This window comes from Mastigoproctus giganteus, chromosome 6 (assembly GCF_048544385.1).
Source record: "Mastigoproctus giganteus isolate SK-2022 chromosome 6, ASM4854438v1, whole genome shotgun sequence".
Classification (NCBI taxonomy): Eukaryota; Metazoa; Arthropoda; class Arachnida; order Uropygi; family Thelyphonidae; genus Mastigoproctus; species Mastigoproctus giganteus.
In genome coordinates, this window is record NC_143580.1 from 187,532,131 (window position 1) to 187,554,077 (window position 21,947).

A 21,947-nucleotide genomic window follows, 5' to 3' on the forward strand; every position below is an offset into this window, starting at 1 on the left:
GGACAGTGACGATACCACTGTGCTACACGCGCAGACTATTCAAATCCACATTATGAATTATTGTGTTTTTTTTTTTTTTTTTGTATATCATTATCCATATGGTGCAAGGAAGGCTGAGGCTTATGCTGCACCAGTTGAAAAAAATCCCGCATTACCCTGAGAAGAGAGAGAGAGAGAGAGAGAGAGAGAGAGAGAGAGAGAGAGAGAGAGAGAGAGAGAGAGAGAGAGAGAGAGAGAGAGAGAGAGAGAGAGAGAGAAGTAGAAGGGGATCACCAAGAAAGAGAAACCCTGGGTTTGCCAAGCCCATACTCACCCGATGTGAGCCCCTGGGGTATTAATGGAATGCCGCCCTTAGAAATGTGCCGCCCAAACAGGCGCTAGCATTGTTGGTGCCTAGAGCCAGCCCTGTGTAGACGGATGCTGAGAAGGGCTTTCCTTATTGATCATGCCTCCCAGTAACTACGTGGACAGATACACAACACATAACTCACGGTACCCAACAGAACTCCCGCTCATACGGCTTTGAAGAGTCAGGCATCTTCGCAGTGCGATTAAGTGCGACTTTGTGTTGGTGTTTGTTGTAGGAGGGATTTTGGGATCATTAGCGACTAAGGCCATTTTGCTCCGTGTATATTGTGTGTAAATTGGGTGTGTTCTGAGGGCGATTTTCTGTTTGCCGGATGAAAAACCTGAGTTTCAGGAGGAAAAAATCTTGTATGAGACCGACTAACTCAGCCACGTTGTGAAAAAGGTCCAAAACTATTATATTAAAAATATTGTATTCATCATCATCAGCCATTTTCAATCCACTGCAGGATGAAGGCCTCTCCAGCAACTTTCCAGTTCCTTCTGTTTTGAGCACTGGTCATCCATTTACTACTCAAAAACTCATGAATTTCATCTATCCATCTCCACCTTTGACTTCCAGGTTTCCAGCTCTAATATCCTGTCTCCACCGATGAGTGATCGTACGTTATAACAGGCCAAGTTCAATTTCCGTGCATGGCAGCCTGGTCATACCCAGAGATTCTTAGCATCCTCTGCTTCCACTCTGATCCTCTCACTGCCGTAAGAGGGAGAGTGAAAGCTGCTGGGGACTGAGGGCCCATTTGTATTGTTGTGTTCTCATTGCTGGAGGGTTTGGTCTTTTCCTCTTCACGCTGACCAGGCGTCTTGAAGAGAACCACTCTGCACGTTCGTTGCCACCTAGATGACGTAACAGGGCTTACCATCGAGAAGGTGTGCATGAGTGGATTTTAGGGAGGCAGGCCAACCGGACTTCTCCTAAATCTTCTGTAATAGAGAGATATTGGATCCATCAGTGTTTTAGGCTGAGTGTCTGATAACACACAGGATACCTGTTCCCCTCTAAGCCCCCTTTGATTATATTGTATTAGGATTCCCTAAAAAGCTACTTTTAACTACCCACGTGTATTGTGTCTGTAAATGCCGTGTGTTCTCTGGTCAATTTTCCAGCTTTACTGATCGAAAAACCCTAGTTTTTCCAGGAAAAAAACCTTGCTACCTACGCTTGAGACCGACTAACTCAAGACCGACTAGCGAAAAAAGCCCATAAAATTTCCTCGCGTCATCAACGGCACTCGGACTCAGATCTTTTCCACCCGGTGGCTTTGTGGGAAACCACTGTCACCTCCAAACACACTATGCCGACTATGTCCTGGTACTGTATATTCAAAAAGTGATATTATTATTATTATTATTATTATTATTATTATTAACCATACGGTGCAAGGAAGCCTGAAGCTTTTACTGCACCAGCCAAAAATAAATTTATAAATTACCCTGAGAGAGAGAGTCAGAAGTAGAAGGGAATCACCAAGAAAGAGAAGAATGATGATATCCAGGTCAGGACCCTTGGTGTGCCAACCCCATACTCACCAGATGTGAGCCCTGTGGTTAATATATTCTAAAAAATGACGATACAAACTTACTTATCATAACAAAAGACCAAAAACTAAAGTTTTGTTTATCTTCAGTTAAAAGTCCACTGAAAAAAATTTTCAAAGATTTTAGGCTACTACAAAATAAAATGAAACGCTTTTCTTAGCATGTGTCCAGATATTTATAGTATTTTCAACGAATTCAGTTTCTGGAACTTTTTGATGCAATATTCTCTTAGGATGTGACGCCGTTCGAGAATTTTGTGCACATAGAATGGCAACTAATTATTTCGGTACATTAATTAATGAGGGATTTTCTCATATTTGTGATTAATCATATGATTCCGAGAGATTTATGCGTTCTATGTACAGTGCGCGTGTGTAATTTATTTGGTTTGTTACTTGATACGCCCTGTTTCCGAAGCGGCAAGTGCAGTGAAGATAGAAAACATATTTTATATTATATTGTATTGAAGTTTTGAGAAATATAAATATGAGTACTAAAGACAGAATTCCAGTTTTTCCTTCTAGAATGTAGGTATCATCTTCTATAATGTAGAGCGAGTAATTATTTTGCAGCTCGTCTGATTAGTCCTGTTTAATTTGACTGCGAAAAATTCTAGAAAATTACTCATCATAAAAGATAAACAAAAAAATAAACTTTTGTTTATGATCAAGTAAAAGTACAAGGATATACTCATATATTGATTTATTCATGATTGCCTCACCCTCCCCAGATCCAAAAATAATTTTGTGAATTACAAAATATCTCAGATAACTGTTAACAATAGCTGATTTTTATTAGGAAAAATTCACTTTTCTGAACATGCTTTCAGAACGATGATGATTGGTCATATGATGCAAAAGGCATCGATATGTTTCTGTGTATGGCTGTAAAGAAAGTTATTTTTGCCGGCCAAATACAAATAAGTTAGAAAGTATTTCACTTGTGTAAATCAGAGGATCTAATCCATTTCCCAGATTTTTTCGCCGCTTCCTCGTTATAATGCCTTTAGATCATATAGGAACTGAAGATGTGGAGCTTTGCTACTCTTGTTGCTACAAAATTTATATGTTTGCAGTTAAGGTAAAATGAGAATATATTATTATTATTATTAGCCTTATGGTGCAAGGAAATCTGAGGCTTTTGCTGCACCAGCCAAAAAAAAAAAAATTGAGTTACCCATGAGAGAGAGAGAGAGTGTGTGTGTGTGTGTTAGAAATAGAAGGGAATCACCAAGAAAGAGAAGAATGATGATATTCAGCTCAAGACCCTGGGGTGCCAAGCCCATACTCGCCAGATATCTGATATATAGATAAATGTTTCATTGCACACAGTTATACAATGTTAATGTACTGTTTTCTTTATTACTTTTTTTTTTATAGCTGTGTGTTTAATAAAATTCTGAAACCAATTTCAACTCGTGGTGGGGAGAAGCTAGGTGTATGTGCGTAGATGTAAATGTGCCACAGTAGTCTTTGCATTATAGGGAAAAAATATACATAAGAATTGAATCATCATATGTCTGAGTGCTAAAGACAGAATTCCAGTTTTTCCTTGTAGAATGTAGGTACCTTCTTCTATAATGTAGAGTGAGCAATTATTTTGCAGCTGCTCTGATTGGTCAATATCGGAAGTATCCCGTAAGCATTGAGCCTGCTCAAATCATTCAAGGCGTTATACACCTCGATCAGATCATCTTGCAGGTGCCTAGTCTCCAGCTGCTACAACTTGCAGAACTTAAGCCTTTCTTTCTAAGCGCACCCCTTTGTTCCTCTGACCAATCTTGTTGCCCTTCTCTGTACTCATTCTAGCAACTCTATACCCTTCCTAAAATGAGGCCTCCAGACCTGTATACAGTACTCAAGATACTGTATGCAGGTCTGACCATTGGCTTATACAAAGGGATAATCACCTCCTTGTCTCTGCTAGCAAAATTCCTATGTATCATTGACACAACTCCATGACCTGCTCTGGCAGCCCATCTGCACTGCTCAGAGAACTACATATTTGACTGCATAATTACCCCCAGGTCTTTTTCATTCTCTCCCCCTGAAGAGAAACATACCAACTGTGTAGTACCACACAGTTGGTACGTTTCTCTTGGGTTACTGCTACCCATATGGAGTACTTTGCATTTGTTAATGTTAAACCTCAGTTGCCATTTCTCAGCCCATCTGCCTAACTTTTCTAGATCCTGTTGCAGTAGCATACTGTCTTTACTGTCATTAACAACCTTGCCAACCTTTGTATCATCTGCAAACATGGACATTAGGCCTGATATACCTTCATCAATATCAATGATAAATACACAAAACAACAATGGGCCCAGCACCGAACCCTGGTGGACTCTGCTAATAATGTTAGTCTACATAGAGCAGTGTCCATTTATTACCACTCTCTGCCGTCTCCCCCTCAACCATCCCTTAACCATTGCAGTAACTTGCTCTTAATGCCATACCGCTCCAATTTTTACAGCAGTTTCCATGTGCAACAGCATCAAAAGCTTTCCTGAAATCCAAGTATATGATATCAAAATTATTTTTTGCATCCAGTTCCTTTGTGACCACATCGTAGTATTCAATCAAATTAGTCAGACAAGACTTCCCCTTAACAAACCCATGCTGTGTCAAGTATTACTGCTGTCTTGTATGGATGATCCTGTATTACCTCTTTAACCAGTGACTCCATTATTTTCCCCATAACAGAAGTTAAACTAACAGGTCTATAATTATTTGTGTCACCCTTTGAACCCCCTTTGTGAATTGGGGATACATTTGCACATCAGTCAATTGGGACTTCCCCTGACTCTAAGGATGCTCTCATAATTATGGCTAAGGTTTGGGTTTGCTTACTTTGCTTGCTGCCTTCTTCATTATAACTCGATAGATTCCATCTGCTCCAGGTACCTTTTTTATATTTAACTTCAACAATTTCTCCTCCACTTTGCTCTCAATTATTACAAAATCACTTATCTCGTTGTTACAGTTTGATAAACTTCTGGAATTCCCCTAGTTGAATAACTCTTCATGTGTGAATGTTGGTGCAGAATACTCATTCAGTTTATCAGCTACTTGAGCAGGATCATCAATAGTCGAACCATCTATGTTAAGTGGACCAATCTGATTCATCTCCTTCCTTCTAGAGTTTACATAAGTAAAGAACTCTTTGCATCCTTTGTCAAAGATTTATTGTAATCTGCCTTCGCTTGCCTGACCCCCTTTGTGACTCAATTACAGGCTAGCTTATATCTGCCGTAGGCTTTTGTGTCGTCTGACAATTTATGTGCATCCCATGCATTTGTCTTTTCTGTTACAAGCCTCATTAATTCATTTGACATCCATTTAGGCCTGAACCTTGAACAGTATTTCTTAGTTGGTATTCCTCTGTTAGTTTTATTCACATATTCAACTACATATGCTGCACATGAATATCCTTCTATGATAAATTGTAAATCTGAATTAGACTTGAGCACTCCTAAAATCCAAGGATTGTAATTATTCATAAATTTCTCTTCTATCTTGCGTTTAAGAAATACACATGGTCATTTGATACTAGCCTTCAAAATATTTAGACATTCTTCTTCTGATTGGCATTGATTTGATTTAAGGAAGTCTTTGAAATTAACATGATTATCCAATTCTAATGAGTCATACATTTTACGATATTTTTTGCGATATACTAATCTTTGATTATCATCTGTGGCCATCGGTATCAATATACGAGTTTGCGACATTGACCAAAATGGAAAATGGTGCTTCAAATCGACATTTGCGTTGGTTTGCATTATTATTTTTATAACAGATAAAAGTATGTTTGTGTTGCTGTAAATTTGAATAATCTGAAGTTTTCTCTATAGAACATAATGCATCTATCATTTGGATTGCTTCTTCCATCCCACCTTCTTTTTCTTCTAATGGTGCAGAAAGTGCATTGTTCATCCGTAATCATATATGTGCATGTGGACTTCCTCGAGTTTAAAATTCAATGCATTTAAAGAAATTCACAACATAATATTTCCCAAAAGGACTATAGGTTTTCAATTTTAAAATTTTGAGTATACTCTCAACAATTTTATTAAAGTATATGGCACATGTTACAGGGTCTTCAATTATTAATGTAGCTCTTTCGATGTAAGGTAGATCCATAACTTCAATAGTAGTAATTTCTCATTTATATCTGAATTTGTATAACATACATAGTAATATGGGCCATGTTGGTTCACACGCATTCAACATCAAGAATATTGTAGGTTTTCCTAATTGATGAATGATGGCAAACACATCTCATTTATGTTGACTCCAAAAATATGCTGAATTGGGAATTGATTTTAGAAATGCCATGTTAGGCTCTAATGACTTGTTTATAATTTCTTTCAATTCCAATATAGAACGAGTAATGTTAGCTGTTATTCCTACTGATTTAAATGCAATTTGCAAATTTTCTGCGGTACACATTCGCATAATTTTCATTGCCATATATAGCAAATGTTGGGGAGTTACTCCACGATGATCAGATCTAAGAATTTCACTTGATATCGTCATAAAGGGAGTAATTTTCAATCCATTTTTAAATTTTCATGCATGTCCCAAATATATAGCTGGAAAAGAAAGTTCTTCTGCATGTATAGCAAATATGAAACTTGTTGGAGATGTTTTCTGACCCAGTGCTATACATAAATATTTACCTTCAGACCATAATAATGTTATTGAATTATCAATAGTTCATCATCATTGTTGACAGGTTCCACAATTTCATCTGAATGTTCCTGTTCACTATCATCATTTGTCCCCAAGAAATCATCACTCACTTTTATGCCATAGAATTTATACAAAAGTAAATTTATCAAATACTGTAACCATATTTTCACTGTTTTCTTCTGCACACATCCTTGTAGATATGATGATTTATGTATGAGTCTTAGTTTTATATGTACGTTAATGGCATAATCGTCATCTAATTCTCTAGGTAATTGATGAACCATCGTATTTATGTTAACTGGTACATTTATTACTTGTCCAATGATCCCATATTGTCTATGTTCATAATGTAAACCAGAGGTTTCAACCTTTTTTTAATAACGGCACCCCTAAGTAATTTATTTTATTTTGCGGCACCCCTACTCAATTTTCTGCCTGTTAGATCCGATTCTCTCTCTCTGTATATATATATATATATATATATATATATATATACAGTATTTAATAATTTTATTCTTTATATAGAGGTACAAAATAAACATCAATTATAGATCACCACAAAATTAAAAAGATACTCTACACCTTTTTATAATGAAATAAACATATAAATTTAAAAAAAAATAATAAGTTTAAGTAACTTAAACCCAAATTATGTGACACCCCTTCAATGTAGTTGCGGCACCCCGGTTGACAACCACTGATGTAAATGATGACTGTGCATAAAGGGTAATCGTGATGATATCAAATGCTCAGTTACAACATCCAGTGGAGGCAAATGAGTAAGATATATTGGATATATAAATCTATTTGACATGTCCATAGTTGGTATCCGTACCTCATTTAATGAAGTATGACACGTATTACACATCATGAAAGTACTCACTTCTTGTAAATGAAATTCATTTTGAAGTAATTCATATGTAGTTGTTGGAAATGGTTTCAAATCTAATTGAAACCATAAATGATCACAAACGATCACAAACATTACAACTAAATCCAAATGGGTTTTTGTACACTAGTTTTTCAAACTCACTGTCAGCTCGTGTAGACACTATAGGGATGTAATCAGGAATCTCATTATTAGCCATTTCTAATTTCGCTTTTTTTCATGCACGATATTCTTTCATTCGTTCTACTGGAGTTTTAGATTCCTGATAAGTATCAGGCATAGTAGGACTCTGTGGTTGAATTTCATTATTATTTGGAATAATTTGAATTTCTAATTTCTTTTTCTTCCATTCACAATATTCCTTCATTATTTCAGCTCGATTTTTTGAGGTGCAGTTTGAGAATCCCCAGGCATAATGGAACACTCTTGTTGAATTTCAACTGGATTCACATTTCTGTCCAACTTCCCTTTCTTTCTTTCACGATATTCCTTCAAACGCTGGGCTGTAGATTTTGGCACAGTCACTCACACATTAATCATTATAACGGTATAATGTAGCACGTCACTGCAACTTGTTGCATCACTGCACTTGTTTTGTACAATTGAGTTTTCTTGGGTGCATTCGTTGTACTTGTTGCGTCACTGCATGCAACGAGTACAATGCATGAGCATTGGGTTTCGTGATGATCCATTCACTCTGAATGTTTGTCTAGTTCTGTCTTGAATTTATTTAAGCTGTCAACTTCCACAACGACAGATGGAAGTTTGTTCCAGCAATCACTCGCTGGCTAAAGGCAAGTTTCCACACATCTATTCTACAACTATCTTTCCTCAATTTGAATTTGTCCCCTCAGGACTAATCTGGGTAGGAGGAAGAATCCCATCAGCATTGAGCTTGCTCAAACCATTCAATGCCTTATAAACCCCAGTCAGATCACCTCACAGATACCTATTCTCCAGATTGCAATTTGCAGAAATTAAGCCTGCCTTCATAAGAGCAACCCTTTGTTCCTTTCACCAATCTCATTGCCCTTCTCTGTACTCATTCTAGCAGCTCTACATCCTTCCTAAAATGAAGCCTCCAGACTTGTATACAGTACTCAAGGGGAAAATCATCTCCTTATCCCTGCTAGAAAAATTCTTGTATATCATTGACAAGACAACATGAGCTACTCTTGCAGCCTGTCTGCACAGTTATCTCAAGATCTTTTGCATTCTCTACCACTCTGAGTGTAGTATCACAGAGTTGATATGTTACTCGGGGGTTACTGCTATCCATATGCAGTACTTTACATTTGTCAATGTTAAATTTCATTTGCCACCTCTCAGGTATTTTTTTTTTTTTTTTTTCACCTATCACCCCAAAAAACAGATGTACTGATCTTTCAAATACAGTTTACAGATGTGTTAGTGCCTTATTTTCTTTCGTGCCAACATATTGATATTGTATCCTTTGTAGTAATATTACTACTGAATAATATCTAAACCTTCAAGTATTTAATATAGCAAAAGCTATATGGTTATAGAAATAAATGTAGTAAACAGGGCTGTTTTGTCCTTCAGTATATTTGGTTGGCAGCATACATTTCACTTTTAGCATTAGAATTAGTAGTGGCATATGAAGAAAGCAAGCTTATACAGCATCAACCAAAAAAGAATAAAAATACCCTTCCCATTTCACGTATCCATTCAACCCAAAAGTTTATCCAGTTCTTCCTTGAATTTATTTAAACTATCAACTTATATGCCAGATGGAAGTCTGCTCCAGCAATCAATCACTCGCTGGCTAAAGGCAAATTTCCGCACATCTATTCTGCAACTATCTTTTCTCAACTTGAATTTATGCTCCCTCAAGTGCATAATCTGAGCAAGAAGAAGAATCCCATCAGCATTGAGCTTTCTCAAACCATTCAAAGCCTTATACACCTCAATCAGTTCACCTATTATGTACCTAGTCTCTAGATGCTGCAATTTGCAGAACTCAAGCAAAGGCTCTGGCAGCCCGTCTGCACTGTTCTGAAAACTTCGTATCTGACTGAAAAATTAACCCCAGGTCATTTTCATTCCCCACACTCTTGTGTGTAGTAACCCACAGTTGATATGTTACTCTGAGGTTACTGCTACCCATATGCAATACTTTGCATTTTCAACATTAAAATTTAGTTGCAGCTTCTCTGCCCATCTGCCCAACTTTTCTAGATTACGTTGCAATAGTGTACTGTCATTAATAACCCTGCCAACCTTCGTATCGTCAGCAAATGTGGACATTAAGCCTGATATATCTTCATCAATATAATTGATAAATACAGAAAACAACAATGGGCTGAACACCAAACCCTGGGGGACTCCACTTATAACATTAATCCATGAAGAGCAGTGTCCATTGATTTGCCCTTCATGCCCTTAATGCCGCACTGCTCCAATTTGTGCAGCAGTCCCATGTGCAACAGTACCAAAAGCTTTCAAAAATCCAAATACAGTCACTCCCCGACTTATGTAAGGGTTGTGTTCCACGGAATTCTACGTAAGTCGGAATTTCCCTATGCTTGTGCAGCACTTGCAGCTGTACTCGCTGAATTGATTGAATCAAAAATAAATGTTCGACGAACACGTAAATAGAATTATTTATTGTATTTATTCAATTTTTTATTATCTTGTACACAGGAAAAATTACAAAAGCGTGCAATGTAAAAATTTTAAAAATTATAAAATTACAAAAAAAGAGAGGAGACAGGCATAATGTCAGTAAGCTTTACCTCTCGAGCATCATTGCCAGAATCGATGTCTTCAGCTAATAGGTATGCCCTGCGGAGGTTGAGGGCTGTGGAGATTTAGAAGGGGTCGGCCGCTCAACCTTACGAAAGAACATATTAATGGATGACTGGATGGTGACTTTTTTTTTTTTTGATCATAGATTTCTTTGTAGCAAGCATATCATTCATCCCTCTGTTAACTTTTAAGAATCATTTGCTGTCAGGATCCATCTTCTCAAACTTCGCCATTGCTGATGCAATTTCACGAAATGCCATTGCCATCTCTCTCTGGTGATGAAGCATCTCGGCTCCTCATTTGGTTCATCTTGAGCTTTGTCAGCACTTTCTTCTTTCACTATCGCTGCCTGTAAGTCAATGAGTTCTTTGTTAGATAATTCCTTCTCTTCTTCCTCCACGTCTTTGGCATTAACCTCCAACTGAAGTAACTCTGCAACCTTTACAATCTTATCTGTAACCTCTTCATATGATTCGCCTTTTTCAAATCCTTCAAAGCCTTTTACGTGCTGTGGGCATACTTTCTTCCATGCACCATTTAAACAACTTTTAGTAATTTTTGTCCAGGCTTTATTAATGTTTAAGATGGCATGGTAAATATTGTAAGATTTCCAAAAGTCTCTTAACATAAAATTTTTCTCACCATCTACTGCACACAATGCCTGAGCAAATGTTTTGTGTAAATAGTATGCTTTTAATATGTAATACATAAATAGGAATGAAGAGAAGTTTCTGAAAATTTTGGTTTTTATATGATTGAAGATTTCAGTGAAGGGTAACACGTTTCACCATAATAATGTAAAAATCCACACAATTGCAGTTATCGGTATTATTGCAAATGCAAGAAGATCGAGTTTACTACCCGTTTATAATTAGATGCACTAACAGAAAAGCCCAATAAACCGGAAAGTGCAAATTGTTTTTATTGTTTTATGGTCGTGACCTCCAGAAATGCGCTTTAGAAAATATCACAGAGTCGTTCAAAATTGATTTTTATAACGGGAACATATGATAACGATGAAAAGGTAGTGCAATTTCCATTATAAATATGACCTTTTAGGGAGATAAATAGCTTAGTAATATAGTGAAATTTTCAACTTCCAAGGACTTGGAATGAATTACAAAAAAAAAAAAAAAAAAAATGTGTTATTGGGTTCACATTACGATATTTTCACAATACCTCCATTTATCCCTACAGATGCAAAATACATTTCCATATTTTTTTCAGTTTGCACCAGCCAGCAAAAACTTACGTAAAGTCATATTTGCTTAAGTCGAGTATTACGTAAGTCAGAGAGTTCCTGTATATGGTATCAAAATTATATTTTGCATCCAGTTCCTTTGCGACCACATCATAGTATCCAGTCAAATTGATCAGACAAGACTTGCCCTTAACAAATTCATGCTGTGACTGTAGTATGATTGCATTCCTCTCCAGATGGTCTGGCATTACTTCTTTAAACAGTGACTCCATTATTTTCCCTGGAAAAGATGTTAAGCTAACAGGTCTATAATTACTCATGTCACCTCTTGATTCCCTTTTATGAATTGTGGATACATTTGCACATATACAGTCTGTGGGGAACCTCCCCGAATCCCTGGATGCTCTTATAATTATGGCTAAGGGTTTGCTTACTTCCTTTGCTACCTTCCTTAATATAACTGTATAGATCACATCCATCCCCAGGTGCCTTTCTCATGTTTAACTTCAATTTCTCCTTCACTCTCCTCTCAATTATTACAAAATCATTTAGCTCCCTGTTAGAGTTTTATAAACGTCTGGTCTCCACTTCCCTATGGAATACCTCATGTATAAATGTAGATGCAAAATACTCAGTTTATCAGCTATCTGAGCAGGATCATCAACAGTTGAACCATCGATATCAAGTGGAACCAATATGATTCATCCCCTTCCTTCTAAAGTTTCATAATTTGGAGAAGAATAAGAGAAATTTACCTCAATATGCTACTCTATAGAAATTGAAACGAATATAACATTAATGAAAAACGATTACAGTAAAAAATAATAAATTGAAAACAATTAAAAAATTTATTTAAAAAATTAAAAGAAACACAAATTTTAAAAAATGATTTTCCTTCCTTTTGTGTTAAACTTCTTTAAATTTTTTTAAATTTAATTGATTTTTTAATTGTGTTCAATTGATTTTTTAATTATTTTTAACTGTAATCATTTTGCATTAATGTTATTTTCATTTTAGTTTCTGGAGAGTAGCATGCGGAAGTATCCTATGTATTATACAGATGTAAATTTCTCTTAATCTTCTACAAGTATTGAAATCAAAGTAGAATGTATTGAGCATAATAGTTCTGGTTTATACTATCAAAGTTTACATAAATAAAGAAGTCTTTGCTGTGTTTCTTTGCATCCTTTGCCAAAGGTTTCTCATAATCTGCCTTGCTTGCCTAACCTCCTTTGTGACTTGACTACAAACTAGCTTATATCTGCCATAGGTTTCTGCATCACCTGATAATTTATATGCATCCCATGCATTTTTCTTCTCTGCTATGGGTTTCATTAGTACATCTGACATCCATTTAGGCCTAAACCTTGAACAGTATTTCTTAGTTGATATGAAAAGTCTTTTATCTGCAGATTCTTAATGCATGAATAATTGCTGCTAATAATCAGATCAAGAGTATTACTCCCTCTGGTTGTCTCTTAAACATGGTGCTATAGAAAACAATCATCCAATAAATCCACAAAAGTTTTGCTAGCCTATGAGTGACCAACCCACAAGTTCCAGTCAATATATGGAAAGTTCAAATCCCCATTACAAGACATTCTGATGTACTGGCCCACTCTATTTCTCTGTACAGTTGTTCGTTGTACTCATTAGAGTCATTAGGTCTATAACATACTCCTACTCTAATTTTTGCCTTCCCAGTGCTTATGTCACACCAAACCGACTCAACATTGCACTGGCCACCCATGTCAACTGGATGCACTGCCTTAGATTTTGTGTTTTCTACCTAACAGCATAACCCCTCCTCCCTTCCTATCCTGTGTGGCATTTCTGTGCACATTGTATTCCTCAATTTCAAATTCTACACTCCTTATATCTCTGTGACACTGCATCTCTGATATCTCAACAATATCTGCTTTGGATGTCTTGACCAGCACATCAAATTCACTGAATTTATTTACCATGCTCCTAGCATTGGTGTACATACAAGTATACGTGGACCTGTTCTTACTCTTTTACCCTGTCACAGCCCATGTACAGTATTTACTTGTTCCATGATGACTCCCAACAGTTCTGAAAATCCCCAGCACTGAAAATCTTGTACACAGCCCATGTACAGTATTTACTATTTACTTGTTCCATGATGACTCCCAGCAGTTCTGAAAATCCCCAGCACTGAAAATCTTGCACTGCTTCTATTAGAAGCAGTGCAAGAATCACATTCACCTCTGCTTGTGCTATTGTAAACCAGTTAGTCTGTGTATCCTCCGAAACTAGCAGTTTTCTGACTCACCTAATACTGTCTCAATAGAATCAGCAAATATTCTTGCACTCTTTCTATTTAAGTGTATCCCATCACTGTAGAAGCATTATCTTCTGTTAACAAGCACAGACCATGCTGCAAAAAAATACTACTCCATGAGCCTTGCACAATCTCTCCAGGGCCAGATTGATTGACAAAGCTCTCATTACATACTCCCACCTGTCGTGTCTAGGCGGAATTGCAGCTACTTTCAAATTTAACCCTAATGTTCAGCTTTTTTTCAAATGACCTGTATACTTGTTAAGTAAGTCCTCAAATTTTTTAATGTCATTAGTGCCAACGTGTACAACACTATCACCTTTTGTGCCCTTAAAAGATGATATCTGCTGTACAATGTCATCAACATTTGCCCCTGGCAGACATACCCTGGTCCTATTCCATCTATCCTTTTTGGTCACTGACAGCAACTAGCTCCTGTGGGACCAGCACATTCTGCCTTGGGGATTTGTTCGTAGTACTTGTGATTGAACATATTCTGTTAGATCCATGAATTATCTTTAAGTGGACTACTTTTTATACAGGATTTAAACATGGGTTTTAAAAGTAAATTCATGTTATTTGTTTTGAGTACATTTGAGTACATTGAGTACAATGATTATTGATATAATTGTGCGAGGGCACTAGTGGAGGATTTTACGTAACTGGAGGAAGTGACAGTTTTGGATTTCAAGTGTTTGGTTGGTCACAATCCATGTTTGATGTTACATGCATCATTACAGGTGGATAAAGATCATGCCATATACCATCAGGCAGTGTGGTTTTTAAGTGGAATCTTACTTGGAAATGAAGTCTTACAGTGAATGTCAACAAAAATTTGTTGAAAAATTCTCTAATGCCAACTATCCATTCAGAGCTTGTTTTCAAGATAATATCAAAATTTTGTGAGTGTGGATCAGTTAGAAATAAGGAACATAAAAGGAGGAATATTCTTACACATTACATTTTAGATGACATAAGCCAAACAATTTTGCAATCTTCAAACAAATCTCTGAAAACTTGACATTCAAAAGATGATATCACTTGTTGCAGCTCACTTTGCTGTATGAAAACATCTAAAACTTTTTCCATACAGAATCCACAGTATGCTTAAGCACCAGTTTGAAGATAATGTTAAAAGATTACAGTACTGTCACTTGTTTAAAAGTTTTCCTTGCTGGGAAGATATTGAAATTTTAGATAAAATCTTCACTGATGAAGTGTGCTTTCACCTTAGTGGCTACATCAGCAGTCAAAATTAGAGAATATGGAGTGCTGAAAATCTGCATATATATATATATATATATATATATATATTTTTTTTTTTTTTTTTTTTTTTTCAAAACAAATTTAATTGCCCAGAAAATCATTTTGGTGTGGCATACCTTAAAGAAGGATGGTTGGGCCTATATTTTTTTAAATGAACTGTCACCATTGAGGTTCATCAGGGCATCTTAATAAATTATTAGAGCAAAATGAGAGACATTGGCTCCATTAGGATGGGGCAACCTACCATACTACACACTTAACTACTAAAATATTGCAAGCTTTTTTTGGGACCAAATCATATTGTAAGGACTTTGTCCCCTCAGATCCCCCTGATTTAACATTCCCAGACTTTTTTTTGTGGAGGTTGTTAAAACAGACAGCCTATAAGAGCAATCTATGAAATATTCAGCAGTTGAAAGGAAGCATTAAAATCCCTGTCAGTAGTGTATCAAAACAAACTCTTTGTTATATTGCTCACAACATAATCAAAAGAGTGAATTTATGAATTGCCAATAACAGACAATGTGGCAGCTGAAAATCTGTGTGGATAATTTTTTCATTTTATTTATTTAAGGTCTCTCTCTCATGGACAATTTTAATGTATACTATTAATCTAACTAGGCACATTATAATTGTCTTCTGTTGATCATTTAATTAGATGTGAACATTTTTATTATGTGCTGTTAATTAAACATATTTCATATAAACTTACTTGCTGATTATTGACCTTTATTTTATAAATTTCTTAATGAGATGTATTTAATTGTACTTGGCTCTCAGTATTACATTAATTTCTTAAAATAGCATTTTGTTGTATGGGCAGCAAAATTTGAAAATCCAATTTCATTTAATAAATTAAAGCAAATAATTCCAATTTAATTAATTTATTGATTTATAGGGCTATGGCTATTATGAAAGGACGTTTGAAAGCTGCTCAGAAAGGTCACAGCCTTTTAAAGAAGAAAGCAGATGCTTTGCAGATGAGATTTCGTCAGATTCTTAAAAAAATTGTTGAGGTTTGTTGATATAAAATAATCATTTTATGAAGAAGTGGATTGGGACAAAGATCCATGGCATTTTGATTTATTTTGATTATGTTGGCTTCACTTTCATAATAGTGCATTGAATTATGTGGTATAAAAATTTAAAAATATATATTAATCCAATTTTTCTCCCCCCAACCAGACCAAATCACTGATGGGAGAAGTAATGAAGGAAGCTGCATTCTCTTTAGCAGAAGCTAAATTTACAACAGGTGATTTCAACCAAGTAGTTCTTCAGAATGTAACAAGAGCACAGATTAAAGTTAGAAGTAAACGAGAAAATATTGCAGGTAATAAGTGTATATATAACATAAGCTGTGGCGTATAAGAATAATTTTACTTTTTTTGCTTTGCAAAGCATTCTCAGTGCCTCTCTGCTTGTCATGAGAATTGTTTAATTGGCTATAAAAGTTAATAGGTATCCTTATTAAAGATATTAGCACTAATGGCATTACCCCCCCCATTCATGACAACCATGGTAAGTAGGGTATAAATTGAGTGGCAAAATGCCATTCAATTTATACCCTACTTGCATAATTAAAATTAAAATTTTTTATGAATAAAATTCATAAAAAAAACCCTGCTGTATTTCATAATTTTTTTTATAAAATTTATGACACACTGGTCTTATACTTGCTTTTTTATGAATTTTATTCAAGTTTATATTGTGTTTTGCAAATACATATTTCTTTTATGTTTTAATAATACAGGTGTATTTATTACTGAAACCATGATTAATATAATTATTTTTATAGATAAAATTTAGAATAATTTTTATAGATAATACATAGAGTAATAAATTCACAGATTGGTTGCAGGTGTGTATCTTTTTTTCAGTGACAGAGTTTTGTAGGAAACTTTATAATGCTCTGAAAAATGTAATTTGATGTGAATGAAAAACCAGATGAATGTTGTCTTTTATTTTAGAATTCTCTTAATAGGAAGGATGTAAACCCTAGAACTGACAAACGCTCTTTTTTTTTTTTTTTTTTCATTTTTAAAATTTTTTTATTTTTATTTTGAGAATAAAATCAAATCCTCAGGATATCTTTTTCTATCAGTACTCTCTAAATGATATAGAGCAGAGGTGGCCAACTTAATTTGTGATGCGATCTACTTTTTTTCTTCAAAATTTTCCGCAGTCTACCATCTGAAGAGTTTCATTGCACATGGTTAAAAAAAGTTAATCAACACATATTGAAAAATGTTTATAAATTTTAAAATTAAATTCAATTCAGAAAGCTTATTTTAAATTCATACGTATTTAAATTTTTAATTTATGTGAAGTTCATGTCTTCATGTCATCTGGCAAGCTTTCAAAATTGAGAATATACTGTCTATTAGGCCAACCGTAAAGAATCTTCTGTATGCAAATCCGTAAGAGTAGAGCAATTCTTCATCTTTGTATGTTTCACATACTAGGGTGGTTCAATAATGAATCGCCCTGACCTAGCTGCAGAGGTGCTAGCCTGTTGATTCTTGGTGCAGGTTTCCTTCTCTACGTAGCCACCATGCAGATTTACACACATTTTACCCATCAATGGATGAGGCTATGGATACTGTTTTTGTAGAAGTGATGAGGTTGGTCTTTGAACCATGACTCTGTTGCAGAAATGAGTGTCTCGTCGTCAGGGAAGTGGGTCCCCCGAAGAAATGATTTGAGGGAAGGAAACAAGAAGAAGTCCAATGGTGCAAGGTCGGGTGAGTAGGCTGGATGGGACAGTATTTCATATCCACAAGTAGCCGCTTATGTTGTTGCAATTTCAGAAGTGTGAACTGGGGCATTGTCTTGAAGCATTCTCATACCTTTGGACAGCATGCCATGCCTACATGTTTTGATTTTTCTCCTGTAATTTGGTGAGTAAGTTGGCTAATAGGCACCTGTAATTGTTCTACCTTTTGGCAGGTAATCAGTCATTATTACACCTTTCTCATTCCAAAACACTCTCAGCAAGACATTTCCTGCTGACGCTTGGGCCCTTGCCTTCTTGGGGGGTGGAGAACCATGATGTCACCATTCCATGGACTGCTTTTTACTTTCAGAGTTGAAATGGTGTATCCAGCTTTCATCCTGAGTGATTAGACGAGAGAAAGTCTTCCTCATTTTTTTGGCACAGGGCTAACAACTCTTGTGATTTCTGTTGTCGATCAGCTTTCTGGAAACCAGTCAATAATCGGGGAATCCATCTTGCACTCAATTTCCGTAAATGGAGTTGGCCATGAAGTTTCAACAGAGTCCACACTAATCTTCACCTCCTGGGACAATTCACGCACAGATATCCAGTGATCTTCCATGATTAACGACTCCACTTTTCTGATTGTGCTGTCATCAGTGGCAGAAAGGGAACGACCTGGAATGGGCTTAGATTCTGCCGATGTCCAACCACACCTAAACTGTCTATGCCAGTGCTTCACAATGCTATAGGATGGGGCTTCATCCTTATATACAGCAGTCATCATCTCCTCGTGGATTTATTTAGGAGATTTCCTCTTCAAGAACAGATACCGGATTACCATTCTGGCTTCAGCTTTGTCCACGATTCTACTTCGTCACAGTTTAGCTCTGTAAGAGAAAAACAAAATGAAATTTTATACCTTTAGTACAGAGATATGTATGATGCCACACATAAAATATCACGACTCTGCGATATATGGAAGTAGGTGAGGGCGATTCTTTATTGAACTACCCTCGAAGATATGTGGAACCGAAACAGGAATTTAAAAGTTCACTGCAATTTTTTACATTTGGGTACTTTTCTCGGCAAACAGGTTTCCAAAAGTCATTTTCTGTGATCTGGCTTTTAGGAAGATATCGTTTCAATGTAATAATTTCATTTTCAAGTAATATTTTCTCCATGTGAAAAATCTCAGCAATTTTTTCTGCAATTTGTTTCGTATCTAAGTTGACATTAAATGGTAAGAAATATAGTGAAAAATGTCTTCAATTGTTTTAAAATAACTGGATCTGGTTTCAAAATCATCCACAACTTTCTAAATTTCAGAAACATATTTCTCACTATTAAATTAAAAAACAGGATATTTTTGCAAATGATCTTGCATATTTTCAAAATGATAGAATTTTTTTTCTTTGAGATCCTTAGCCATTGCCAAAAATTGATATTTATATGCAGAAATACTACTAATCATTGCACCCACATTTTTATTTTTACCTTGTAATTCCAAATTCAGATAATCTAATTTACTGGTAAAATCTGCCAAAAAAGCCTGATCACACAACAACTCCGTATCTTGTAGCTACTGATAATCATCACCCCTTTGATCAACAAATTTTTTAATTTCATTCAACAAATTTCGAAATCTCTGTAGAAACTTACTTCAACTCAGCCACCTCACATCTGTGTGTAATATCATATCTGGTTCATTTTCATTGAGATGCATTTTGTAAAGTCTCCTTTGAAAAGATTGTCCTCTGATGGAATTTACAATTTTGAAAGCTATGTCCATAACACTTTTAGTATTTAATCTTTTTCTGGCTAACACTTGTTGGTGGATGGTACTGTGGTAACTCAAAAAATCTGGGAATTCATCATCCTTTTGGCACAATGCGATGAATCTGTTAAGATGCCCCGTCATTGCTTTAGCTCCATCTGTTGTTATTGATACGAGCTTAAATAGTAATAATTTAATTTTTTCAATGAAATTTTTGAGTGTGCTAAATATATCAAGACCTCTAGTTCTTTCTTTTAACAAAACCATACCCAGTAGTTCTTCTCTAGTGGCAAAATCATCAAAAACAATATGAACAAAAACGAGCAACTGAGCTGTATCATTGATGACTGTAAATTCATCCATTTGTGAAGAAAAGGATACACAATTAGCAATATGAGCACACAATTGTTTGCTCACATTTTTACTAATTTTTTCGATGCGTTGTGTTGCAGTATTTCGAGATAATTGCATATCTTGAAGAGTTCTTAAAATTTTCAAAATGAGAATCTGTTATTTCTAAAAATGTGTCTTTGATGAATTCACCATCAGAAAATGGTTTGCATTTTTTTTTTTCAAGAAAGTGAATCACTTTAAATAATGCTACAGTTACTGCTGTAGATTGTAAGTTAGGTATCACGAAGAAATTTTGTGCAAATAATATGGATTTAAGTTCTTTTATTTTTTCTAAGGTAACTATTAGGTAGAAAATCTGATTGGTATTTACCATGGAGTACGTTGAAGTGCCTTTCTAAATTTCCTTTTTTGGGTATAGCCATGGAAGCATTGCAAATCAAACATGCTTCTTTTATCATTACAAAAAAGAATTCTAGTTCCCATTCTTGATGAAAATGATACGTTTTACTCCTTTTCATAGTATTCATTTTAAATCAAAGGGTATTAAATTAACATATAAGCACTGTCCAGTTATTAAGTAAGCCAAATAAGAATTTGACACATACACTATGCTCTCTGCAACGTAACTGCGTGAATTTTCACTAGACAAGCCTAGTGGCCACGTGGCAACAAGAGTAGTCATGTGGTTCAATGGATTTGTAATAACCATATGCAGTGGGGTGCATAATAATAATAATAACATTTAGATTTTGACTAATCTATTTTTTATATATATACTTAAAATTCATCGTGGTCAACCGAAATTGAAGACGTGATTGACTTGTTGGCCACCCCTGCTATAGAGTTTTCTGTTTTCATTTCAGTTTACCCAAGTTAGAGGTTAACACTTTGGTGTCTGACAGACATCATGTGGGCAATATTTTTGTTTTTGGAATTATTGATAGTTTAACTTCTGTTCCGGGTAAAATAATGGAGTCACTGGTTAAAGATGCATTGCAGGATCATCTAGACAAGACTGCAGCAATAATTCAGACACAGCATGGGATTGTTAAGGGAAAGTCTTGTCTGACAAATTTGATAGGATATTATGATGTGGTTACAAAGGAACTGGATGCAAAAAATAATTTTGATATCATATATTTGGATTTCAGGAAAGATTTTGACACTGTTGCGCATGGAAGATTATTGTACAAATTGGAGCAGAATGGTATTAAGGGTAAGTTGCTACAATGGATAAAAGGATGGTTAAGTGGGAGAAGACAGAGGGTGGTAATCAATGGGTGCTGCTCTTCTTGGACTAATGTTATTAGTAGAGTCCCACAGGGTTCGGTGTTAGGTCCACTGTTGTTTTGTATATTTATCAATGATATTGATGAAGGTATATCAGGCTTAATGTCGAAGTTTGCAGATGATACAAAGGTTGACAGGGTTGTTAATGACAGTAATGGCAGTGTGCTACTGCAACAGGATCTAGATAATTTGGGCAGATGGGCTAAGAAGTGGCAACTGAAGTTTAACCTTGACAAATGCAAAGTACTGCATATGGGTAGAAGTAACCCCAGAGAAACGTACCAACTGTGTGGTACTACACTACACTTAAGGTGGTAGAAAATGAAAAAGACCCTGGAGTAATTGTGCAGTCAGATATGAAGTTTTCTGAGCAATGCAGACAGACTGCCAGGGCAGGTCATGGGGTTTTGTCAATGATATATAGGAATTTTGCTAGCAGGGAGAAGGAGGTGATTGTCCCTCTGTATAAGGCAGTGGTCAGGCCACGCCTTGAGTACTGTGTACAGGTCTGGAGGCCTCATTTTAGGAAGAATGTAGATTTACTTGAGCGTGTACAGAGAAGGGCAACAAGATTGGTGAGGGGAATGAAGGGATCCTTTTACCAAGAGAGGCTTAAGTTCTGCAAATTGCAGTGGCTGGAGACTAGGCACCTGCGCGGTGATCTGATTGAGGTATATAAGGCCTTGAATGGGTTGAGCATGCTGAATTCTGATGGGATCCTTCCACTTGTTCAGATTACGAACCTAAGGGGGCATAAATTCAAATTAAGAAAAGACAG

The 21,947-nt window shown here is 35.8% G+C and overlaps 1 protein-coding gene across 1 annotated transcript in view; it reads left to right on the forward strand.

Annotated features, from left to right (window-relative positions):
• Positions 1 to 2,139: 2,139 nt before the first annotated feature.
• Positions 2,140 to 21,947, forward strand: part of LOC150084817 (V-type proton ATPase subunit D-like) — a 61,901-nt gene continuing 42,093 nt past the window's right edge. The window contains exons 1-3 of the mRNA XM_090376625.1: positions 2,140 to 2,435; positions 15,931 to 16,048; positions 16,218 to 16,365. Coding sequence (XP_090232751.1) covers positions 2,395 to 2,435; positions 15,931 to 16,048; positions 16,218 to 16,365 — 307 coding nt within the window. The 5' untranslated portion in view covers positions 2,140 to 2,394. The remainder of the gene's footprint in view (positions 2,436 to 15,930; positions 16,049 to 16,217; positions 16,366 to 21,947) is intronic.